This window comes from Bubalus bubalis, chromosome 16 (assembly GCF_019923935.1).
Source record: "Bubalus bubalis isolate 160015118507 breed Murrah chromosome 16, NDDB_SH_1, whole genome shotgun sequence".
In the NCBI taxonomy this organism is placed as follows: Eukaryota; Metazoa; Chordata; class Mammalia; order Artiodactyla; family Bovidae; genus Bubalus; species Bubalus bubalis.
Window position 1 is genome coordinate 10,934,184 of NC_059172.1, and position 21,994 is coordinate 10,956,177.

Consider the following 21,994-nt stretch of genomic DNA (forward strand, 5'->3'; position numbering starts at 1 on the left):
GGAAAAAACAAATGCTGTTTTGTTACAGAGAAGTTTGCATGTATGCCAGGCACAGGAATCTCAAACTTTCTATCTTGAATAACATTATGCCTTAATTAAAATAGCATTCTGACAAAGAGAGCATTCTTTTCCTAGAAACACTTCAAAGAAAGAAAAAGCATCCAGACTTCACCAACATAGAACCTGCCCTGCAGAGCTCTCAACTCAGAGGTCAACTTTGGAGCTGCTGCATACACTTTTCCAGGAAAGATGTGAATTTGAACCGACACCATGTCATAATAGGAGAACACACTGCCAGCTTCTAAACAGACAAAGTGGTGTCTTCAAAGCCTAGGAGGATCATTTCACCAGAAGTATCTGATGTGGCCAAATCTTCCAGGTGAAAAAAAGGAGACACTGTAAGAAAAGAGTTTGGCCTGAAGCATCTCCAGTCTTCCTCCTTCTGTAATGCTGTAATCTCATATAGTTCAGTTCAGCCACTCAGTTGTGTCCGACTCTTTGAGATCCCATGGACTGCAGCACACCAGGCTTCCCTGTCCATCACCAACTCCTGGAGCTTGCTCAAACTCATGTCCATCGATTCAGTGATGCCATCCAACCATTTCATCTTCTGTCATCCCCTTCTCTTCCTGCCTTCAATCTTTCCCAGCATCACGGTCTTTTCCAATGAGTCAGTTCTTCGCCTCAGGTGGCCAAAGTATTAGAGTTTCAGCTTCAGCATCAGTTCTTCCAATGAATAATCAGGACTGATTTCCTTTGGGGTGGACTGGTTGGATCTCCGTGCGGTCCAAGGGACTGCAGTCTCATATAAGGTGATATAGATAATGAACCTAGCACAGACAGCCAGCACAGAGTAGGCCCTGAAACGAAACTGTGGCCCTTGTTGCCAGTGTGTACTCTTCTTTCAGGACACAGCACCACTAAGTACCCAGGACCCCCTTAAGCTTGCTGTGCTTGACAGTTGAGAGCAAAAAATGGTAACACATTTTGAGGTCATCCAGTTCAACTCACCACACAGAAGTTTCTGGACTGCTGCTGCTTCTGCTGCTAAGTCACTTCAGTCGTGTCCAACTCTTTGCAACCCCATAGACGGCAGCCCACCAGGCTCCCCCATCCCTGGGATTCTCCAGGCAAGAACACTGGAGTGGGTTGCCATTTCCTTCTCCAATGCATGAAAGTGAAAAGTGAAAGTGAAGTGGCTCAGTCGTTTCCGACTCCTAGCGACCGCATGGACTGCAGCCTACCAGCTCCTCCATCCATGGGATTTTCTAGGCAAGAGTACTGGAGTGGGGTGCCATTGCCTTCTCCAGTTTCTGGACAGTTTCAGCAATATTGTCCTGCAATCTGCATATCATACTACATCACAGATAGCTTCCCATGCTAGTACAGACAGACATCAGGCATGGTAACAGTTGTGGGGGATTTTTCTTTGTAGGGATAGACTATATGCATTTTTAGCAGTATCTGAACACATACTTTATTTAATACATTTCATCAGGGGACCTTAATGCTTAGGCTCATATATTATAAGGAGGTTCCCAGCATTTTGTGAGAAGTTGTTAAACAGTTCCCCCAATGTCCTGAGATCCCCAGAAACCAGATGAGGAAGAAGAAGACTGATAATAAAAAATTTTCTCACCCAGGGGTCGGGGTGTGTGCATGCACACGTGCATTTGGGGTGAGGAGTGAAACTTGTTATGTGTGAAGTAGCGAAGTGGAGTTGACAGGGGGCGCCACTGACCACCTACCTTTCCCGCACAAAAGGAGAGGAGGAGAGATGGGATTTGCAGGCAGTGATCAATCTGGAGAACTACCAGGAAAGTCTACAAGATCTGCTGATGGAGTCCTTTATTCTGACCAGGGATCTAAGTACCACTTGAATATTTAATAACTGGTTGTGCAGAGTTTTAAAGTTCAATTCAGAGTTTTTTTTTCCCCCCAAGACATAAATGTACACACTTAAATACAGTCCAATAAGAAATAGCACTTTAAGCTGGGCTATTAAGGACATACAAATGCACACTTTGGGAGCTATTTTTTTCCTTATACTGTGTGCATGTCATCTATGAAATGTCTACTTTCTGAATGGTAAAAATTACCCAGGAAACAATCAGAGACAAAATAAAACCTTGTAAGATATTATCTTATTTAAAAAATTATATCAACAGCACGCTAAACATTAAGTCAGTCCTGATGGTTGTTAATGTGTAGATAGCTTCAAAATATATTCACTTTTTCTCCCAGTTTCATTTGAGATATAATCTACATAACTTTTTTACTAGTTTAAGGTACATATCGTGAAAGTGAAGGAGGAGAGGGAAAAAAGTGGCTTAAAACTCAACATTCAAAAAACAAAGATCATGGCATCTGGTCCCACTACTTCATGGCAAATAGATGGGGAAACAGTGGAAACAGTGACATGCTTTATTTTTGTGGGCTCCAAAATCACTGCAGCTGGTGACTGCAGCCATGAAATTAACAGACACTTGCTCCTTGGAAGAAAAGCTATGACAAACCCAGACAGCATATTAAAAAGCAGAGACATTACTTTGCCAACAAAAGTCCGTCTAGTCAAAGCTATGGTTTTTCCAGTAGTCATGTATGGATGTAAGAGTTGTACCATAAAGAAAGCTGAGCGCCAAAGAATTGACGCTTTTAAACTGTGGTGTTGGAGAAGACTCTTGCAAGTCCCCTGGACAGCATGGAGATCAAACCAGTTAATCCTAAAGGAAATCAGTCCTGAATATTCACTGGATGGACTGATGCTAAAGCTGAAACTCCAATACTTTGGCCACCTGATGTGAAGAACTGACTCCTTGAAAAAGACCCTGATGCTGGGAAAGATTGAAGGCAGGAGGACAAGGGGACAACAGAGGATGAGATGGTTGGATAGCATCACCGACTCGATGGACATGAGTTTGAGCAAGCTCCGAGAAGCCTAGTGTGCTGCAGTCCATGGGGTTGCAAACAGTCGGACACAACTGAACGACTGAAATGAACTGAACTGAAGGTATACATCATAAGGATATATGTATATATTGTAAGATGATTACCACAATGAAGTTTAGTTAACATCAAAAATACAGAATGCTTTACTATCTGTGTGTCATCCTTGCACAGGGGCCATGCTACTCTTCCCGTATCATTTCAATTCAAGTATCTCTGCTGCTGAAATAAGTCTTTCTGTTCTTGTTACTCAGTCACTAAGTTGTGTCCGATACTGTGGACTGTAGCCCATCAGGCTCCTCTGTCCCTGGGATTTCCCAGGCAAGAATACTGGAATGGGAAGCTACTTCCTTCTCCATAGTATTTATACAAGTGAATTAAAACTCAAGAAGTTTTAATAACACAAAGGAAGAAGCAGTGTTTTCAATGCCTGACTATTAAAGGGCCAGAAATACTTGTTGCAATCCTCATTTGAACAAATGATTCATCATCAAAGATGGAAATTCATGCATGAAAATGTTAAATTCTTTTGTATTGGTCATTGGTTTCTCCTCTTAAATTCTGTTTCTAAATTATTTCTCCTTGCCATAAAATAGAGTATCTTCTTGGATTTGTCAGATATAACAACACTAAAAAGCCTAGGAAGAGTTAACCTGAAATCCGCAGGCTTTTATAAGGCGGATTAATGCCTTCGTCTATACTTAAATTATCTTTCTTTCTACTCAGAATACACGTCATAATAAATTCAATTTCAAGTGTTCTTTGTTGGGGTATGTGCATACAAATAATTCTTAATATTCTGTGTGTAAGTAGAGAGGCTTCACTACGTTAACATCAAATTAAATTCTCTTTAACGTCAAGTCTTACATAGGATATTTAAATTAAGCTATTAGTAGTCTCATTTTACTTTATATGCATCAATTGGTATCTTGATGGCTGGTTATTTATACCATATACCAAGGGTTTCTGTGAAATCTCACTATCTGAACTCCATCTCACAGCTTACAAGCTGTTTCTGGAGTTAACTCAATATGCTAATTTTAGGCCATCTGCAGGTGATAATTGCTGTACCAGGAAAAATTTTGTTCCTCTTAAGATACTGCTAAAATAAGGTTACCATAACTTGTAAGTTCAGCGGTTAAAAATATCAAAAATAGTAGTAAACATGACTTCTATACTTGTTTTCTTCTACGGTATTTCCAAAAGTATACAGCAGACGATATAAATTTAATTCTTTCCTCAAAAGTAAATAAAAGTCCTATAATAGCACCTCTACAACAATGGCAGCTTCAAATTCTTGCAGAAAAAAAACAAATGTTTCCTATTTATAGAGACATATTTTTTAGGGACAGTTTCATCAATCCTTACCACAAAAAAGTCCTAGAAGCCTAACTCAAAGGGAGAAAGGCCGATACATGCTATTTCACACCAAGATATTATATCACTCTGCATGCAAGCCTGGCATAGTCTTCACCAATGATAGCTCAATTGAGAATTCCTCTTGGGGACACCACATATTCTATTTCAAGAGTTATATATTTACTGCCACAGCTATGTATGTTCTGGCTGGGAAATAAGTAAGAGGCTGATGTAGCTCATACAAAAATAAAAATCAGTACTATTAGATCATTCAGTTGAGATAACCTGACTTAAAAATGCACTGGCTGACCTAGAAAGTCCTTTAAAATGTTATATTCAAGTGTATCCATCTTAGTATTCTGAAATATTTCTTCTATTTTTGCAACTGCTTGCATTGCTTTTGCAATCAGAAGAGCCCCCACAACTAATGTTAGTTCTAAAAGAAATTAACACGAATAAATTTTTTTCTTTTTCATTTCTCTGGCATCAGTAATCAAGAATTTGTAGAAAGAATCTCATTTTATACTCAAAAGCCAATCCAAGTTTCCCACTTTTTTAGTTTGGTATGAAAACCGATGCCTACACAAGTGAATCATGCATATTATTGTACAAGCAAATTACTTTTATATCATGTAACCTCTTGTGTTTCATCATTTTTTTGGAGAGAACAGTATAAAGAAAACATTATTGCATAATGCTTAAGAGATAACTAAAAACCCAAATGAAAAGATTAAAATTCAAGATACTTTAGTTAAAATAAGAAAACAATATTGACACCTGTATCACCATTATATATAAATAGGAGGTAAAGTAACAACTTGTTCTAGAATCTGGGCAGAGCCCCAGGAATCCAGGCTTCTTGTACAAATAGTTAGGACACCACAAATAGCCACTTTGTCCACTGCTGCCCTGCCCTCTACCCTAGAGAAACCTGCATAGAGTAAACAGCATCTGAATTCAAGCAACTGAAAAATGAACCCACACAAATGAAAAGGAAATAGATACAAATGCCTGAAGCAAATTTTTAGTTGGAATCATTAACAATAACTTTTTAAAACCACAATATAATAGTGCAAAGACTTACATAAAGTAACAACGATGTTACACAATGCCTGTTTTGGAGAAATTGGGTGGTAACTCCACTGGAAGTCATACTAGAATGACACAGCACACATTTCCTTTGGTGAAATGTATAATTTGAGCTCTGGTACCAAGAATACAGCTTAATTATAAATTCTTAGAATCTCATATGTATGGCTAACAGAATACTTACCTTGCAGGGGGTGAGAAGCTTAATGAGACTTAAGTTTTTAGACGGCTTTGAGATCTGAGTATAATTTGCCTCTCCTCTACCAATGTTTAGGTCTTTGTAAAGTTATCAGCTCTTCTTGTCAAAGTTATCAACCCTCTTTTGCCATTTCCCCCATCCCATATTACTGGACTTGAAATTCAACCCCATACTATAAAAAACAATACTTTTCTTTGATAATAAATTCTAGTTTAATTTTTTTTTTAATGACTTAACAAAAGAAAAAGAAAAGAACTTTCCAGAACAGAGAACTGGATGCCAACTAATAATGAAGAATCTAAAGCCATAATTTTTAAACTCTGAACAACAATGAAAATAAAAAGAACATATATACCATCACACACTGTTTTTCCAAGTTTGTTGTTCAGTCATTAAGTTGTGTCCGACTCTTTGTGACCCCATGGACTGCAGGTCACCAGGCTTCCCTATCCTTCACTATCTCCCGGAATTCGCTCAAACTCATGTCCATTGAGTTGGTGATACTATTCAACCAACATACTGAGAGTTTCTATTACTGACCTTTTCTCCAAATTAGCTGACTTCTCCAAAAGTGATAGATTTGGAGGAGAAAAGAAGCCCTAAGTTTCTCACAGAGATTTTTACACATTCACTCATTTATAATGCATTTCTTCTTTAAACAAACTTTACTTGGAGCTACAAAGAACCTTGGAATCTCCAACTACTTCCTCATTTTGTAAAGATGAAAATCGTGGAAAGAGTGGTGGTCCTGTATTTTGGCAAACCCATTATTTTGTATTTGTGCCTGAAGCAGCCCATTACTCTGAGACTCTTAGGGCTAAATATGCTCCCCAATTTGGAAATTGTTAAGAGCTTAATGATAACTGCTTTCAAATGGATTTAAAGGCTCTAGATATTAACCTGGAATGTGTTTCTTCTGAAAAGCCCTGGGCAGGGGCAGTGGTAAGAAGCATACTCTCCTTCCTACAATTGATTAATTTCCTATTGTGTTAACTTGAATTCTTGGGGCAGAGTCGGAGGATAACTTCTTAGCATAATCCCTAAATTAAATACAACTAGACTGCTAAACAGACTTCCCTAGTGGCTCAGACGGTAAAGTGTCTGCCTACAACGCGGGAGAGCTGGGTTCGATCCCTGGGTCAGGAAGATCCCCTGGAGAAGGAAATGGCAACCCACCCCAGTACTCTTGCCTGGAAAATCCCATGGATGGAGGAGCATGGTGGGCTACAGTCCATGGGGTCGCAAAGAGTCAGACACAACTGAGCGACTTCACTTCGCTTCAGACTGCTGAACAGATTCTCCTGATTGTTTTCCAAATTAATAGAGGGCTCCCCCTACTGGTACTATGTGACATACCAGAGGCAAATACATGTTTTTTAGAAAAGTAAACAAATATTTTTCTTGTGTGTTTTCATCTGTCCATCCATCCAAACATTTATTACTATTATCTACTCCATGGGCAGGACATAGCATTATGGCTAAAGTGATATTCAGTGAATACATAGTTGTATCATGAGAAAAAAAAAATTGGCTTTTCAAAAGCAGGCAAAGGGTCTCACATTCCAAGTGATTTGATTTCAGACAATCACAGGGATGGAAGAGATGGATTTAAGTCAAAGCCATTCTAATACTTCAAGTCCTCCAAGCAAGCAATGATTCAGTTTGAGTAGGCTGAATACTTAGAGTTACTGAACAGGGGGGAACCATGAACTCAAAAGCCTAAAAGGGCCAAGTGGGTGACACAGAACAGTGCGGTGGATCAGACAATAGGGGCTCGTGGGGACTGCAGTGATCTGGAGAGTGCAAGAGTGCAGGCCCAACTATGGAGCACACTCCGCTGTTTTTCAGCTCTGATCACTTGCTGCCAAGCAGCAGTTCAGGTCTGTGTCACCCTCGTTTCAAAATTTTCTCAAGAGAAGCTAGAGAGCTGGGAAATGTCCTAATTTTGAACACACTGCTGGAACCAACCAAAATGTATTAGTAGCCCACATCCAGCCCACAGACTATGGATTTGTAACCTCTGACCCAGAATCAGAAAGAACTCACCTTCCACCCACTCCCCTTCTGGCAGATCCAAAGCTTAGGAAGTTCTCACAGCTCATTTCAGGGTAAATATCAGCAACCAATCTAAGGCCAACCTTGCAGAGCCCCACAAAGTAAGTGTGATGCTTATTTCCAAAGGACTAGAATTCTCTGTTTTTAAATGTATTCACTGATTTATTCAAAAAGCATTTGCTGTACACCTGCCACATGTGAGAGCTAGGGCTGGGAAATGGCAGAGAACGAAAAGGACCTGGTCCCAGACCTTACAAAGTCTACAGACACTCGACGAAGAAAGAAATGCTAAGGGAAAGGGAAACACACAGCGTGCAATGAAATAGCACAGCTGAGAGACTTCATCGAGCCTGGGAGGCTCCCTGCCCTTTCCCCAACACTAAGTGTGTAATGCTTTAGCTGAGAACTGAAGAGTGAGGAGAACTAGTAAAGCAGGAGACAAGCGAGTCTTCTATGCAGGGGGCCAGCTGGAGGAGATGCTAGACTGAGACTAGTTCAAGAGACGGAGCACAGCACTTGCAGGAGAGACCTGAGTTGAAAGGGAGACGTGGTGAGGAGCCAGATCAATGCAGGCCCTTCCCAACAGGTCACGTTAAAGGTTCTGGACTTGAGGGAAAGAAGTCATGGAGGGGTTTAACAGTGGTGTGATACGACCCAGAGTACAATAGTAACACTTTGGCTGGAGCACGGAGACTGGACTGGAGAAAGATAACCTGGCTGGTTAGGGTACTTGAGTGGTTCTCACTGAGAAATGTAAGGCGCTTGGAATCTGGAACGAATAACTGGGTGACTTGATTTGCAAAACAGTTAGGAGGCTGAGCTAACTGGCCTTGATTGGGTGTGTGTGTGTGTGTGTGTGTGAGAGAGAGAGAGAGAGATGTCTGGAAGGAATCATTGGCTGAGCTGATTTACAAAACAGTTAGGAGGTAGAGTTAACTGGTCTTGATTGTGTGTGCTTGTGTGTGTGATGTCATGCTTCCCTTCTCCACACTAAACATCTCTACTTCTTTCAACTACTCCACTTTGGCTGATTATCTGATGAAGGAAGAATTAAATTTTGATCCCCTGCTTAAGACTCTTCCTCCCCATTCCCAAATAAAACAAAACTGAGTGGTACTTCACTGTAAGTGGAAATCGTTAATAAATTTTACCTTGGATCCCCACCCACCTATTTCTCTGCTCGGAGAAAGGTAATAAAGAAAGTAGGACAGCCCCTGTATTTGTCAGCATGATAGTCTGGAAATTTCCTAAGGGATCTGAGTATAGGTAGGGCCACTCCCTATTGTCCAGCATATTCACCAAGCCCAGCAGCAGCTTCAGGGCCCAGCACCTTCAGAAGGGATGGCTTTCACATTCTTAGATAAGCTATGGAAAGGGCTTGGGCTGTGTTCATTTGAAAAGGAGTGAAGAGTCTATGGTGTCCTTGAGGTTCTTATACTGTCTTTAAAGGAATCAAAGAACCATCAGGCCTAGAGAAGGAAGGCAATTCTCAGTTTGGCAGATGTTACAACAAGTGATCTCAAATCAGTGACAAACAGCACGGAGAAGATCCATTTCGGAACTAGTCTTTGGATTTGGTGCTGAGTGTGCTACCTGATTGAAAGTGGACTTGGATCGATATATACCTGCCTCTGGAGTTGTGGCGTGTTCCCCCTTTTCTATGATTTCTCTAATAATAACCAATAGCAATATCACAATTTCATCTGCAAACTCTTTCAGTATTCCGAAATGGAAACTTCTTCCAGGGATAGTGAAGTGAAAGCCACTCAGTCATGTCCGACTCTTTGCGACCCCATGGACTGTAGGCTGCCCAGCTCCTCTATCCAAAGGATTCTCCAGGCAAGAATAATGGAGCGGGTAGCCATCTCCCTTCTCCCGGGAACCTTGCCAACCCAGGGATCGAAACCAGGTCTCCTGCATTGCAGGCAGATTCTTTACCGTCTGAGCCACCAGGGAAGCCCCTCCAGGCATAAAACCCAAACTACAGTAGAAGTGTGTGGTTTACTATTTGGAGGTTTAATTATCTCTAAACTCTTACCATTTCTGGTCTGAAGGTCATTGATCTTGAGGAGAAATGAGCCTTAACCTTAGATTTTAGTCACAGAATATGTGAAACCAAAGAAAGCCCTGGCCAGGAGGACCTTTCTTCCAGTTGAAGGCTGAAAGGCTTCTGAATACCTCTTGGATTACTTCAACTACCCTGGTAAAGGGAAAGCCCAGTTAAGCAAGTCACTGAGAGAGAAAAAAAGCAGTAATTCTAAATTATTGAATAAGATGAAAAGTGAAACGATCAGACGGGACTGGAGGGGTCTAGAGTCACCACTATTTTTATTAACATTTCTTCCTCCATATTCTGTGGACCACTAATCGCCACTTCATCCGGCGATGACCTGTAAACCTTTTGGCCAGGATATTGCAGTTTTATTATTCCTCTGTTGGAATGGGGGACTTCGATGATTTTTATCATCATCTGACCTATTGATACAGGGACAGGAACACATGGACCAGGCACTAATCCTGCAATGTCAAGCCAGGTCATTCAATGCTCATGGTACAGCACAAGACTTCCAACCAGATGCTGGGCCCTACCCAGCAAATATCTCCAAATTAGGGGCACAAACCCAAGGTCACAGGGCAAGCTCATCTCTCTGACCTTTCCTGGCATGTTTCTCAGCCAGTCAGCCCCTAGCATGTGGTTTGCTAGGAGATATAACTTGAACCATCCCTGATGGACAGAAGATGTCATTCTCTTTCATATATAAACCTTTTTCAACACACTTATTAAGGCTTTAGGCCATAGACATCCATGCCCTGGGTCCTCTGATGTCCAACCACCAGAAAACCTTATAAGATTCTAGACCAATTTTCATCTCTAAGTTAACTTGGAGATCCAAACAGCCACTGCTACTGAAAACATAGTCCTGGACCTGCAACATAACACAGTCAACTGAAGGACAACAGAAACAATTCATCAAAATACACTATAGGGCAAATCACAGCAGCATGAAAGAACACTAAACCTGGGAGCTTCAGACACACGACTCCATCAAGGTGAATGCCCCTTCTCAGTATAAACAAGATCAAAACACATGCCTTTAAATACACACTGCCATGCCACTCTGCCACTAGAATTGTCTTTCTAAAATGTACACCAGATCACACCTTATTTCTACTTTAAGGCTCTCTGGCCCTCTTGAGCACAGCACTCAAGGACCTGAACAATCATGTCCTAACTTACTTTCCTGGCCTCTGGTAAGCCACTGCACACCACTCACCTCCTGCTGTTTGAGTCAAACTATGGCCATACTTGAACATTCAGTCAAATGTGCTACATTTGTGCTACGTTTGTGCTACAAACGACCCAGATACTGCCTACAGTACAGTGAAAACCGATTGGCTGTCTTGTAGATGGTACTAATTCCATGATAGATAAATCAAGCATTTTGAACTGTTTTTCCACTAAAAGCACCCATCACAAACGGACAGGAAAATACATATTTACATGAAAGATAAATTAAAAGATTCTTCATTCTTTGGCTGAACAAAGAAGTGTTTCTGAATAGCAAACTCCCTTAGTGCTTTGCAAATGGGATTTGACGTGCAAAAAGAGGTTAACAGACAAATTTTTAAAGCATATATCCATCTCTTCTGCTGGTGATACTTCTCGTCAGTATGGCTCACAATATGATAGGGTATGATGTTTAGTAAGTTTGGCGTTTGTCTCCACTGACTCCTTTCGTGGGAAAAAGCATCTATGCCCGTGGGAAAAATAAAGTGGAAGAAGAATGGAGAGGTGGGAGGAGTATTTTATCATCTGTCAAGATACCAGGACTGATGTCTTGTTATTATTTCATCACTATGGTAAAGAAAACTGAGGATCCTCTCCAGTGCGGTGGACTGGTGGTGCTTCATCCACACTTCCTGCCCCTACGCTACTCATCTGTAAGTAGGGCCATGAGGTGACCACCACCAGTACATGTTGATCGGTGCTCAGACGCTGCTCAAAGGATGAGGTGTGTGACCACAGAGCACAGCAAGCTGACCAGTTCTCAGAGATCAAGGTCAGGACCTTGGCCTTTTTATCACTACTACTCCGTAGACTGACAGCCCAAAGTGTATGCTTTGGGAGACAGAAGCAGCCAGGGTTTCTTTTTCTTTTTTGTACAATTTTTTTTCTCTTTTACATCGGAGTGTAATTGTTTTACAATGCTGTGTTAGTTTCTGCAGTGCAATGAAGTGAATCAGCTGCTGCTGCTGCTGCTAAGTCGCTTCAGTCATGTCCAACTCTGTGCGACCCCATAGACGGCAGCCCACCAGGCTCCGCTGTCCCTGGGATTCTCCAGGCAAGAACACTGGAGTGGGTTGCCATTTCCTTCTCCAATGCATGAAAGTGAAAAGTGAAAGTGAAGTTGCTCAGTTGTGCCCGACTCTTAGCGATCCCATGGACTGTAGCCCACCAGGCTCCTCCGTCCATGGGATTTTCCAGGCAAGAGTACTGGAGTGGGTTGCCATTGCCTTCTCCAAGTGAATCAGCTACAGGTATACATATATCCCCTCTCTTTTGAACCTCCCTCCTTTCCCCCGGCCCTGTCATCCCACCCATCTAGGTCATCACAGAGCATCACAGGTAGGTCATCGTATAGCTCGCTGTGCTATATGGCAGCTTCCCACTACCTGTTTTACAGCTGGTAGTGTGTTTATGTCAAACCGAGTCTCCCAGTTCAGCTGACCCTCTCCATCCCCCACCATGCCCACACGTCCGTGCTCTTCAACTGTGTCTCGATCCCTGCTGGGGAACTAGGTTCATCTGTACCATTTTTCTAGATTGCACACACATGTGGTTAATATGTGATACTTGTTTTTCTCTTTCTGACTTCAGTCTGTATGGAGATTGCAGGAGAAGATACTAATTAATGGATATAGAGCAAAAACTTTACACTGTTTCTCTGACAGAGGAATTAAAATGATCAGGAGACTAATGTGGAGCTAGCACTAACAATTCTATAAAATACAATTTAGAAACACTTGAACATATTTTTCATCATTACTTCATTATGATACATTATGAAACACATGTACATAATATAACTCATTATTTTTTTAAATTAATTGATTTATTTTAATTGGAGACTAATTACTTTCCAATATTGTAGTGGTTTTCGCCATATATTGACATGAATCAGCAATGGGTATACATATGTTCCCCATCCTGACCCTCCCTCCTAACTCCCTCCCCATCCCATCCCTCAGGGTCATCCCAGTGCACTGGCCCTGAACACCCTGTCTCATGCATCTAACCTGGACTGGCAATCCATTCCACATACGGTAATATACATGTTTCAATGCTATTCTCTCAAATCATCCCACCCTCGCCTTCTCCCACACAGTCCAAAAGTCTCTTCTTTACATCTGTGTCTCTTGCTGTCTCGCATATAGGGTCATCATTACCATCTTTCTAAATTCCATATATATGTGTTAATATACTGTATTGGTGTTTTTCTTTCTGACTTACTTCACTCTGTATAATAGGCTGCAGTTTCACCCACCTCATTAGAACTGATTCAATGCATTCTTTTTAATAGCTGAGTAATATTCCATTGTGTATATGTACCACAGCTTTCTTATCCATTCATCTGTCAATGGACATCTAGGTTGCTTCCATGTCCTAACTATTGTAAACAGTGTTGCGATGAACATTGGGGTACACATGTCTCTTTCACTTCTGGTTTCCTCAGTGTGTATGCCCAGCAGTGGGATTGCTGGGTCATATGGCAGTTCTATTTCCAGTTTTTTAAGGAATCTCCACACTGTTCTCCATAGTGAGTGTACTAGTTTGCATTCCCATCAACAGTGTAAGAGGGTTCCCTTTTCTCCACACCCTCTCCAGTATTTATTGTTTGTAGATTTTTTGATAGCAGCCATTTTGGCTGGCATGAGATGGTACCTCATTGTGGTTTTGATTTGCATTTCTCTGATAATGAGTGATGTTGAGCATCTTTTCATGTTTTTGTTAGCCATCTGTATGTCTTCTTTGGAGAAATGTCTGTTTAGTTCTTTGGCCCATTTTTTGATTGGGTCATTTATTTTTCTGGAATTGAGCTGCAGGCATTGCTTGTATGTTTTTGAGATTAATTGTCAGTTGCTTCTTTTGCTATTATTTTCTCCCATTCTGAAGGCTGTCTTTTCACCTTGCTTATAGTTTCCTTCATTATGCAAAAGCTTTTAAGTTTAATTAGGTCCCATTTGTTTATTTTTGCTTTTATTTCCAGTATTCTGGGAGGTGAGTCATAGAGGATCCTGCTGTGACTTATGTTAGAGTGTTTTACCTATGTTTTCCTCTAGGAGTTTTATAGTTTCTGGTCTTACATTTAGATATTTAATCCATTTTGAGTTTATTTTTGTGTATGGTGTTAGAAAGTGTTCTAGTTTCATTCTTTTACAAGTGGGTGACCAGTTTTCCCAGCACCACTTGTTAAAGAGATTGTCTTTAATCCATTGTATATTCTTGCCTCCTTTGTCAAAGATAAGGTGTTCATAGGTGTGTGGATTTATCTCTGGGCTTTCTTTTTGTTCCACTGATCTATAATTCCGTCTTTTTGCCAGTATCATACTGTCTTGATGACTGTGGCTTTGTAGCATAGCCTGAAGTCAGGCAGGTGATTCCTCCAGTTCCATTCTTCTTTCTCAAGATTGCTTTGGCTATTTGAGGTTTTTTGTATTTCCATACAAATTGTGAAATTACTTGTTCTAGTTCTCTGAAAAATACCATTGGTAGCTTGATAGGGATTGCATTGAATCTATAGATTGCTTTGGGCAGTATACTCATTTTCACTATATTGATTCTTCTGATCCATGAACATGGTATATTTCTCCATCTATTTGTGTCATCTTTGATTTCTTTCATCAGTGTTTTATAGTTTTCTATATATAGGTCTTTTGTTTCTTTAGATAGATTTATTCCTAAGTATTTTATTATTTTCATTGCAATGGTGAATGGAATTGTTTCCTTAATTTCTCTGTTTTCTCATTATTAGTGTATAGGAATGCAAGGGATTTCTGTTTGTTAATTTTATATCTTGAAACATATTATATTCATTGAAATATTATTATATTCATTATATATATAGTTAGCTCTAGTAATTTTCTGGTAGAGTCTTTAGGGTTTTCTATGTAGAGGCTCATGTCATCTACAAACAGTGAGAGTTTTACTTCTTCTTTTCCAATCTGAATTCTTTTTATTTCTTTTTCTTCTCTTATTGCTGTGGCTAAAACTTCCAAAACTACATTGAATAGTAGCAGTGAGGGTGGGCACCTTTGTCTGGTTCCTGACTTCAGAGGAAATGCTTTCAATTTTTCACCATTGAGGATAATGTTTGCTGTGGAATTATCATATATGGCTTTTATTATGTTGAGGTATGTTCTTTCTGTGCCTGCTTTCTGGAAACTTTTTATCATAAATGGATGTTGAATTTTGTCAAAGGTTTTCTTTGCATCTACTGAGAAAATCATATGGTTTTTATCTTTCAATTTGTTAATGTGGTGTATCACATTGATTGATTTGCAAATATTGAAGAATCCTTGCATCTCTGGGATAAAGCCCACTTGGTCATAATGTATGATCTTTTTAATATATTGTTGGGTTCTGTTTGCTAGAATTTTGTTAAGGATTTTTGCACCTATGTTCATCAGTGATACTGGCCTGTAGTTTTCTTTTCTTGTGGCATCTTTGTCTGGTTTTGGTATTAGGGTGATGGTGGCCTCATAGAATGAGTTTGGAAGTTTACCTTCTGCAATTTTCTGAAAGAGTTTGAGTAGGATAGGTGTTAGCGCGTCTCTAAATTTTTGGTAGAATTCACCTGTGAAGCCATCTGGTCCTGGGCTTTTGTTTGTTGGAAGATTTTTTATTACAGTTTCAATTTCCATGCTTGTGATGGGTCTGATAAGATTTTCTATTTCTTCCTGGTTCAGTTTTGGAAGGTTATACTTTTCTAAGAATTCATCCATTTCTTCTCCGTTGTCCATTTTATTGGCATATAGTTGCTGATAGTAGTCTCTTATGATCCTTTGTATTTCTGTGCTGTCTGTTGTGATTTCTCCATTTTCATTTCTAATTTTGTTGATTTGATTCTTCTCCCTTTTTTCTTGATGAGTCTGGCTAACAGTTTATCTATTTTATCTTCTCAAAGAACCAGCTTTTTAGTTTTGTTGATTTTTGCTATAGTCTCCTTTGCTTCTTTTTCATTTATTTCTGCCCTCATTTTTATGATTTCTTTCCTTCTACTAACCCTGGGGTTCTTCATTTCTTCTTTTTCTAGGTGTAAATTTAGGTTAGGTTTTTCTTTTTTCCTCTCTGCTTCATTTATTTCCACCATTCTATCTTCCATCTCACTTATCCTCTCTTCTGCCTCAGTTACTGTTGGTTCCCTACTGTTGGTTCCCTCCAGAGTGCTTTTGATCTCAGTTATAGCATTATGCATTATTGACTGACCCTTTTTTAATTTCTTCTTCTGCTGTTGCTAAGTTGCTCAGTCATGTCCAACTCTGTGCGACCCCATAGACGGCAGCCCACCAGGCTCCGCTGTCCCCGGGATTCTCCAGGCAAGAACACTGGAGTGGGTTGCCATTTCCTTCTCCAACGCATGAAAGTGAAAAGTGAAAGGGGAAGACGCTCAGTCGTGTCTGACTCTTAGCGACCCCATGGACTGCAGCCCCCTAGACTTCTCCATCCATGGGATTTTCCAGGCGAGAGTACTGGAGTGGGGTGCCATTGCCTTCTCTGAATTTCTTCCAGGTCCTTGTTAAACATTTCTTGCATCTTCTCAATCCTTGTCTTCAGTCTATTCATCTGTTACTCCCTTGTGTTTTCAAGATTTTGGATCATCTTTACTATCATTGTTCTGAATTCTTTTTCAGGTAGACTCCCTATATCCTCCTATTTTGTTTGATTTGGTGGGCATTTATCATGTTCCTTTACCTGCAGAATATTTCTCTGCCTTTTCATCTTGTTTAGATTGCTGTGTTTGGGGCGGCTCTTATGTAGGCTGGAAGTTTGTGGTTCCTCTTTACTGTGGAGGTTCCTCCCTGTGGGTGGGGTTGGACAAGTGGTTTGTCAAGGTTTCCTGGTTAGGGAAGCCTGTGTCAGTGTTCTGGTGGGTGGAGCTGAATCTCTTCTCTATGGAGTGTCAAATAGTGAGTTTTGAGGTGTCTGTGGGTTTGGTGTGACTTTTGGCTGCCTGAATTTTAATGCTCAGGGTTATGTTCCTGTGTTGCTGGAGAATTAGCTTGGTATGTCTTGCTCTGAAACTTGTTGGCTCTTGGGTAGAGCTTGGTTTCAGTGTAGGTATGGAGGCTTTTGGATGAGCTCTTGTCAATTAATGTTCCCTGGAGTCAGGAGTTTTCTGGTGTTCTCAAGTTTTGGATTTAAGCCTCCTGCCTCTGACTTTCAGTCTTTTTCTTAAAGTAGCCTCAAGACTTCTCCATCCATACAGTACTGATGAAAAAACATCTAGGTTAATGGTGAAAAGATTCTCCACAGTGAGGGACACCCAGAGAGGTTCACAGAGTTGCATGGAGAAGAGAAGAGGAAGGAGGGAGATAGAGGTGACCAGGAGAAGAGGGGGAATCAAAAGGGGAGAAGCAATTTAGCCAGTAATCAATTCCCTATGTGCTCTCCACAGTCAGGAACACTCAGAGAGGTTCAGAGAATTACATAGAGAAGAGAAGAGGGAGGAAGGCAATAGAAGTGACCAGGAGGAGAAGAGGGGGAGTCAAAAGGAGAGAGACAAATCTAGCCAGTAATCAGTTCCCTAAGTGTTATCCACAGCCCAGAACACCCAGAGAGATTCACAGAGTCAAGTAGAGAAGATAAGGGGGAGGGAGGAGATAGAGGTGACCTGGGGGAGAAAAAGGAGAGTCAAAAGGGGAGAGAGCAATCAAGCCAGTAATCACACCCCTAAATAAAAATAGGTACTGAAGATTAGATTCTTAAAAGTACAGAACTGATAACAAACACCAAAAAGCAAAGATTAAAAATCTAGAGTAGAGGTTAGACTCTCAAAAATACAATATTAAAAATACAAAACAAATCACAAAAATTATAAAAAAAATACATATATATATATAATTTGTTTTAAAAATAGGGTCTTTTTTGCAAGGTAATAGTAGGTTATAAAAATGAAAATTAAAGGAGTAATAAAGAACTTTAAAAAATTAAAAGAATTTAAAAATGATAATAGTAAAATATATCTAGGAATTTCTCTGGAGCTGTTGAAGGCAGTGTAGGGTAAGTTCAGTTTCAGATAGTTCCTTGTTCCAGCTTATACTTCTCAAGGTCTATAGGCCCCTTTCAATGCTTAATCAATGCTAACTACAGGGTTTTAATCTGTTGCACCTGTTCCCTCTTCTTTGTTTATTTTGGCTTCCTCTGTTTGCAAGTCTCTTCAGTGTCTAATTTCCACCCTGACACAAGGAGGCAAAGGTGGTCACTTATTTAGGCTCACTTGTTCAGTTGTGCTGTGGGGAGGGAGGGACACTGCAAACAAATATCACTGGCACGTGTGGCAAGTGCTCGCAGTGTAGGGACCACACTGGTTTTGCCCCAGCTCACAGCACGTGTGCTCTCCCGGTCTACATTGCTCAGCCTCCAGGTTGCTCTGCAGGGGAACTGTCCAAAGCAGGCCCTGGGTTTCGTGCGCTTCCCAGGTCTAAGCTGCTCAGGTTCAGGTTCTCGGGTACTCCACAAAGACACAGATTCGACTGCGCATGCGTTTTGTGCCCTTCCCAGGTCCGAGCAGCTCAGGTGACCGACCAGGTGCTTGGCGCGCACACTGTCCCAGGTGGTCTGTGCATCTTATCACCTCCCCAGTCCCAGCCACTCAGTTTCCCGGGTGTGTCGCAAGAGCACCATCTCAGGTGTGCTGTGTGTGTCCTCTGTGACCCTCCTGGCAGATGTCAACCGTCCAGGATCCCAGGAAGACTTGGTTAGCAACTGGGAGCCTGCTCGCAGTTTGGTGGAGGATGCCATCTCTGGGGCTGAGATTGCCCCTCGCCTTCTGGCTCTGGCTGTTGCCCACCTGCCTCTCTGCCTCTGGGTAGGGGGGAGGTGCCGGTCTGCAGCTGACTAGCTCTCCTCTGGTATTCGCTCAGTCCTTTGTTCTGTGAGCAGGCCAGGCTGTGCCTTAGGTTAGAGCTTTTCACAGGAAAGTTCTCTCTCTCTCTCTTTTTTCTCTCTGGTTATCCCACAGTTCGGGTTACTATCTCACATTAGCTCCCTCAGATTGTCCTCAGAGCATTCAGGCCCAGTTCTCAATGCCACCCACACCTCCCTGTTCAGCCCCGGCTCGCTGGTGGCAGATGCGAACGTCTGGGCTACTTCTCTGCTGGGAGTTGCAGTTAGGAACGTATTCTGTGGGTTTTTTTTTTTTTCCTCCCAGTTATGTTGTCCTCTGAGATTCCAAAACTCCCCACAGACCCGCCGGTGAGAGTGTTTCCTGGTGTTTGGAAACATCTCCTCCTTCAAGACTCCCTCCCCGGGATGGTCTCCATCCCTAACTCTTTTGTCTCTCTTTTTGTCTTTTATATTTTGTCCTACCTCCTTTTGAAGAGAATGGACTGCCTTTCTGGGGGCCCAGGTGTCCTTCGCCAGTGTTCAGAAGTTGTTTTGTGGAAGCTGCTTAGCATTCAAATGATCTTTTGATCTTTTGAATTTGTGGGGGAGAAAGTGGTCTCCCTGTCCTATTCCTCTGCCATCTTCAGACCGCCTCTCCAACACTCATTATTTTTAAGCATTTGGCCAAATATATTAGAAAGGATTATCAAAACCATATTACACAGTCATTTCAAAAGGCAAAAACCATAAAACAAATTATAGACCACAGTGATCTTAATTTTGATCAAAAAATTTGCTTGCTAAAAAAGTAATAGCTGCATACATTTAATCAACATCTTCACCATCTCTGAGTTTAACAAAGTAATAGAAACATTTTTTAGAGCCTTTAGTATGCTCAGGGCACTATTCTAAGAGATTTACACATATTACCTTGTTTAATTCCCAAAACAACTCTGTAAGGTAAAGAGAATTATCCTCAATTTATAGATGAAAAACTGAAGCACAGAGGGTAAGTAATTCACTCAAGGCTGTATTACTAGTAAATGATGGAGTTATTTAATTAACTTGAAATCTTACACAGGTTATTGAAGAATGATTACATTTACATAGCATGCCAAGGGAAATACCTTTAAGACTATACAGATATACGCACATTAACCACGTTTTACAAGCATTAATTTTGTGCACGTGTGTCTTGAGCCAAAGCTACTCACAGATCCACTTGTTTGTAGTTTGCCTCACATTGAATCTTACTTGAGAAAAAATCTTGGTTAACCACAACAAAAAACATAGAGCAACTATTTGTTTTATAAAATTGTCATCTTACAATGTAATTCATTTGAGGTGCCTTTAGGTAACAAGCTGCCAGATGTCACATGGTGTGCATGCATCAACGATGTGGCTTTCCTTTTGGTAGACCTGCTTTACCTGAATCAACTATATTGCTAAAATTACATAAAGACTAAATTAACTACATGCTTTAAAAGCAACATATATATTACACAGGGAGAAGCACAGCTATCCATATATGAAAAGTTGAACAAGGCATAATAAGATTTTAGGGTCTCTGAACTTGGAATAAGATTTTAGGGTCCTTGAATTTGAAATCAACTGTGTAAGGGGTTATGATTTCTCAGGACATGAAGACCCAAGGAGAACTTTTCTTTAAATATTCACAATTAAAAAAAAAAAGACTATGCCATATATATAATTACATTCTTATTTATATTTATCTGGTCAGTCCAAATAGTTTTGAGCTTTTTTGTTGGGGGGGGGTTTCTTAAATTAGTATATGAGTTAATGAAAATATCAATAATTTTGCTGTTCCATTAGTATGTTCAAATTTAAACTACCTGACATTACGTATGGAAATTCTGCCTTAAGCAGTATTTTCTGCTGGTCTGGTATGTATAATCAAGGTATGCTATCTCATTGTAGTTACTGTTAGAATAAAAGGGGAAATGGAAATTTTCTGGTGGTCCAGTGGTTAGGACTCCAAGCTTCCACTACAGGGGGCACAGGTTCAATCCCAGATTGGGAAAATAAGATTCCTCATCCTAAGAGAGGTAGGGAGGGATGGTTCTGAGATGCTCATACTTGCTAGCTATTCTTCCTTTTAGCATATATTAGCTGTGGTGTCTTTTGTTGGCATATACAAGTAACATGGCTATAATGGATGTCTAGCAACTAGAAATGAGAGTAATTTTCATGTGTGGCTAATAAAAATCATTCTCATTACTCTGGGGTCCCACATACAATGCTTTTCCACAACATTTAGCTCATCAGCTTACGTGGACCACAGGAGATATGGACTAGAAACAGTAGATTAGCAATGAATTATTCATAGGTGAAAGCTTTGTAAAAGAATCAATCTTTAGTCTGAGTTAGTCTGCATATTCCAAGGACTCACTATGTTTTTGTAGAAGTGTTTGTATATAAGAGGCATTTAATAAATGTTCAGTTGCTAAAAAGGAGAACTATATAGATATCTGTTCGGTATTTAGTTCTTTCTGAAAATGTAAGGAAATAAATTGTTTTCATCTGGAATACATACTTGAATCAAAATAAGAGCTGACTGAAGTGAACAAACTGATTCAGTGTTTTTAAATAGAAAGATCTGGAAAAAGGTGATATACTTATAAAGAAGCTATTTATAAGGATGACATATTTATTATAAGTTTCCTTACCTTGCAAACAGAAAGGACATTAACACTTATCAGTTTCTTGATGGTCTGCAAAAGAAATATTGATCATTTTATATAGATTTGATCATGGAAGTGACCATATTATACATAAGATAGATAGAGATATATAAATAATCCAGAGATGCACTGAAAGTTTCCCCAGATATAATATAGACCTTGGAAACTGACAGGATTTGGGGTAAAGAGGCAGCTTATATTTTACTCTCAGTATTACAGTATTTTTCAACAATGCAGCAATTCATGCTAGTATACAAAATCCAAAGTATACGTACAAGTGAAATCTGCAAGCGAAAAAATCACACTAAACCTAAAATAAATATGCAATTTCCTCTCTGCTAACATGGAAAGATGCAACTATTGAATCTAATATTTTCAACAATTTTTAAAAATTTACATATTCTTTCAATAATATGTTTTCTAGTTTTTATTAAAGAATTAGACATGCATCAAGTATATAGCTTTCATTTTGGTAGAGCTAGTTTACCTGAATCCACTATATTGCTGTATACTATTAACATGATTATGGCTTTTAAA

At 40.2% G+C, this 21,994-nt stretch overlaps 1 protein-coding gene and 1 non-coding gene across 2 annotated transcripts in view; both read right to left on the reverse strand.

Moving 5' to 3' along the window:
• The window catches only part of HSD17B12 (hydroxysteroid 17-beta dehydrogenase 12), a 170,626-nt gene that overhangs the window by 27,266 nt on the left and 121,366 nt on the right, over nt 1–21,994 (reverse strand). Inside the window, exon 6 of the mRNA XM_025266199.2 lies at nt 21,443–21,487. Coding sequence (XP_025121984.2) covers nt 21,443–21,487 — 45 coding nt within the window. The remainder of the gene's footprint in view (nt 1–21,442; nt 21,488–21,994) is intronic.
• Nucleotides 3,077–3,178, reverse strand: LOC112579782. The gene has a single exon (XR_003104115.1). It is a non-coding gene; the product is annotated as a U6 spliceosomal RNA (small nuclear RNA).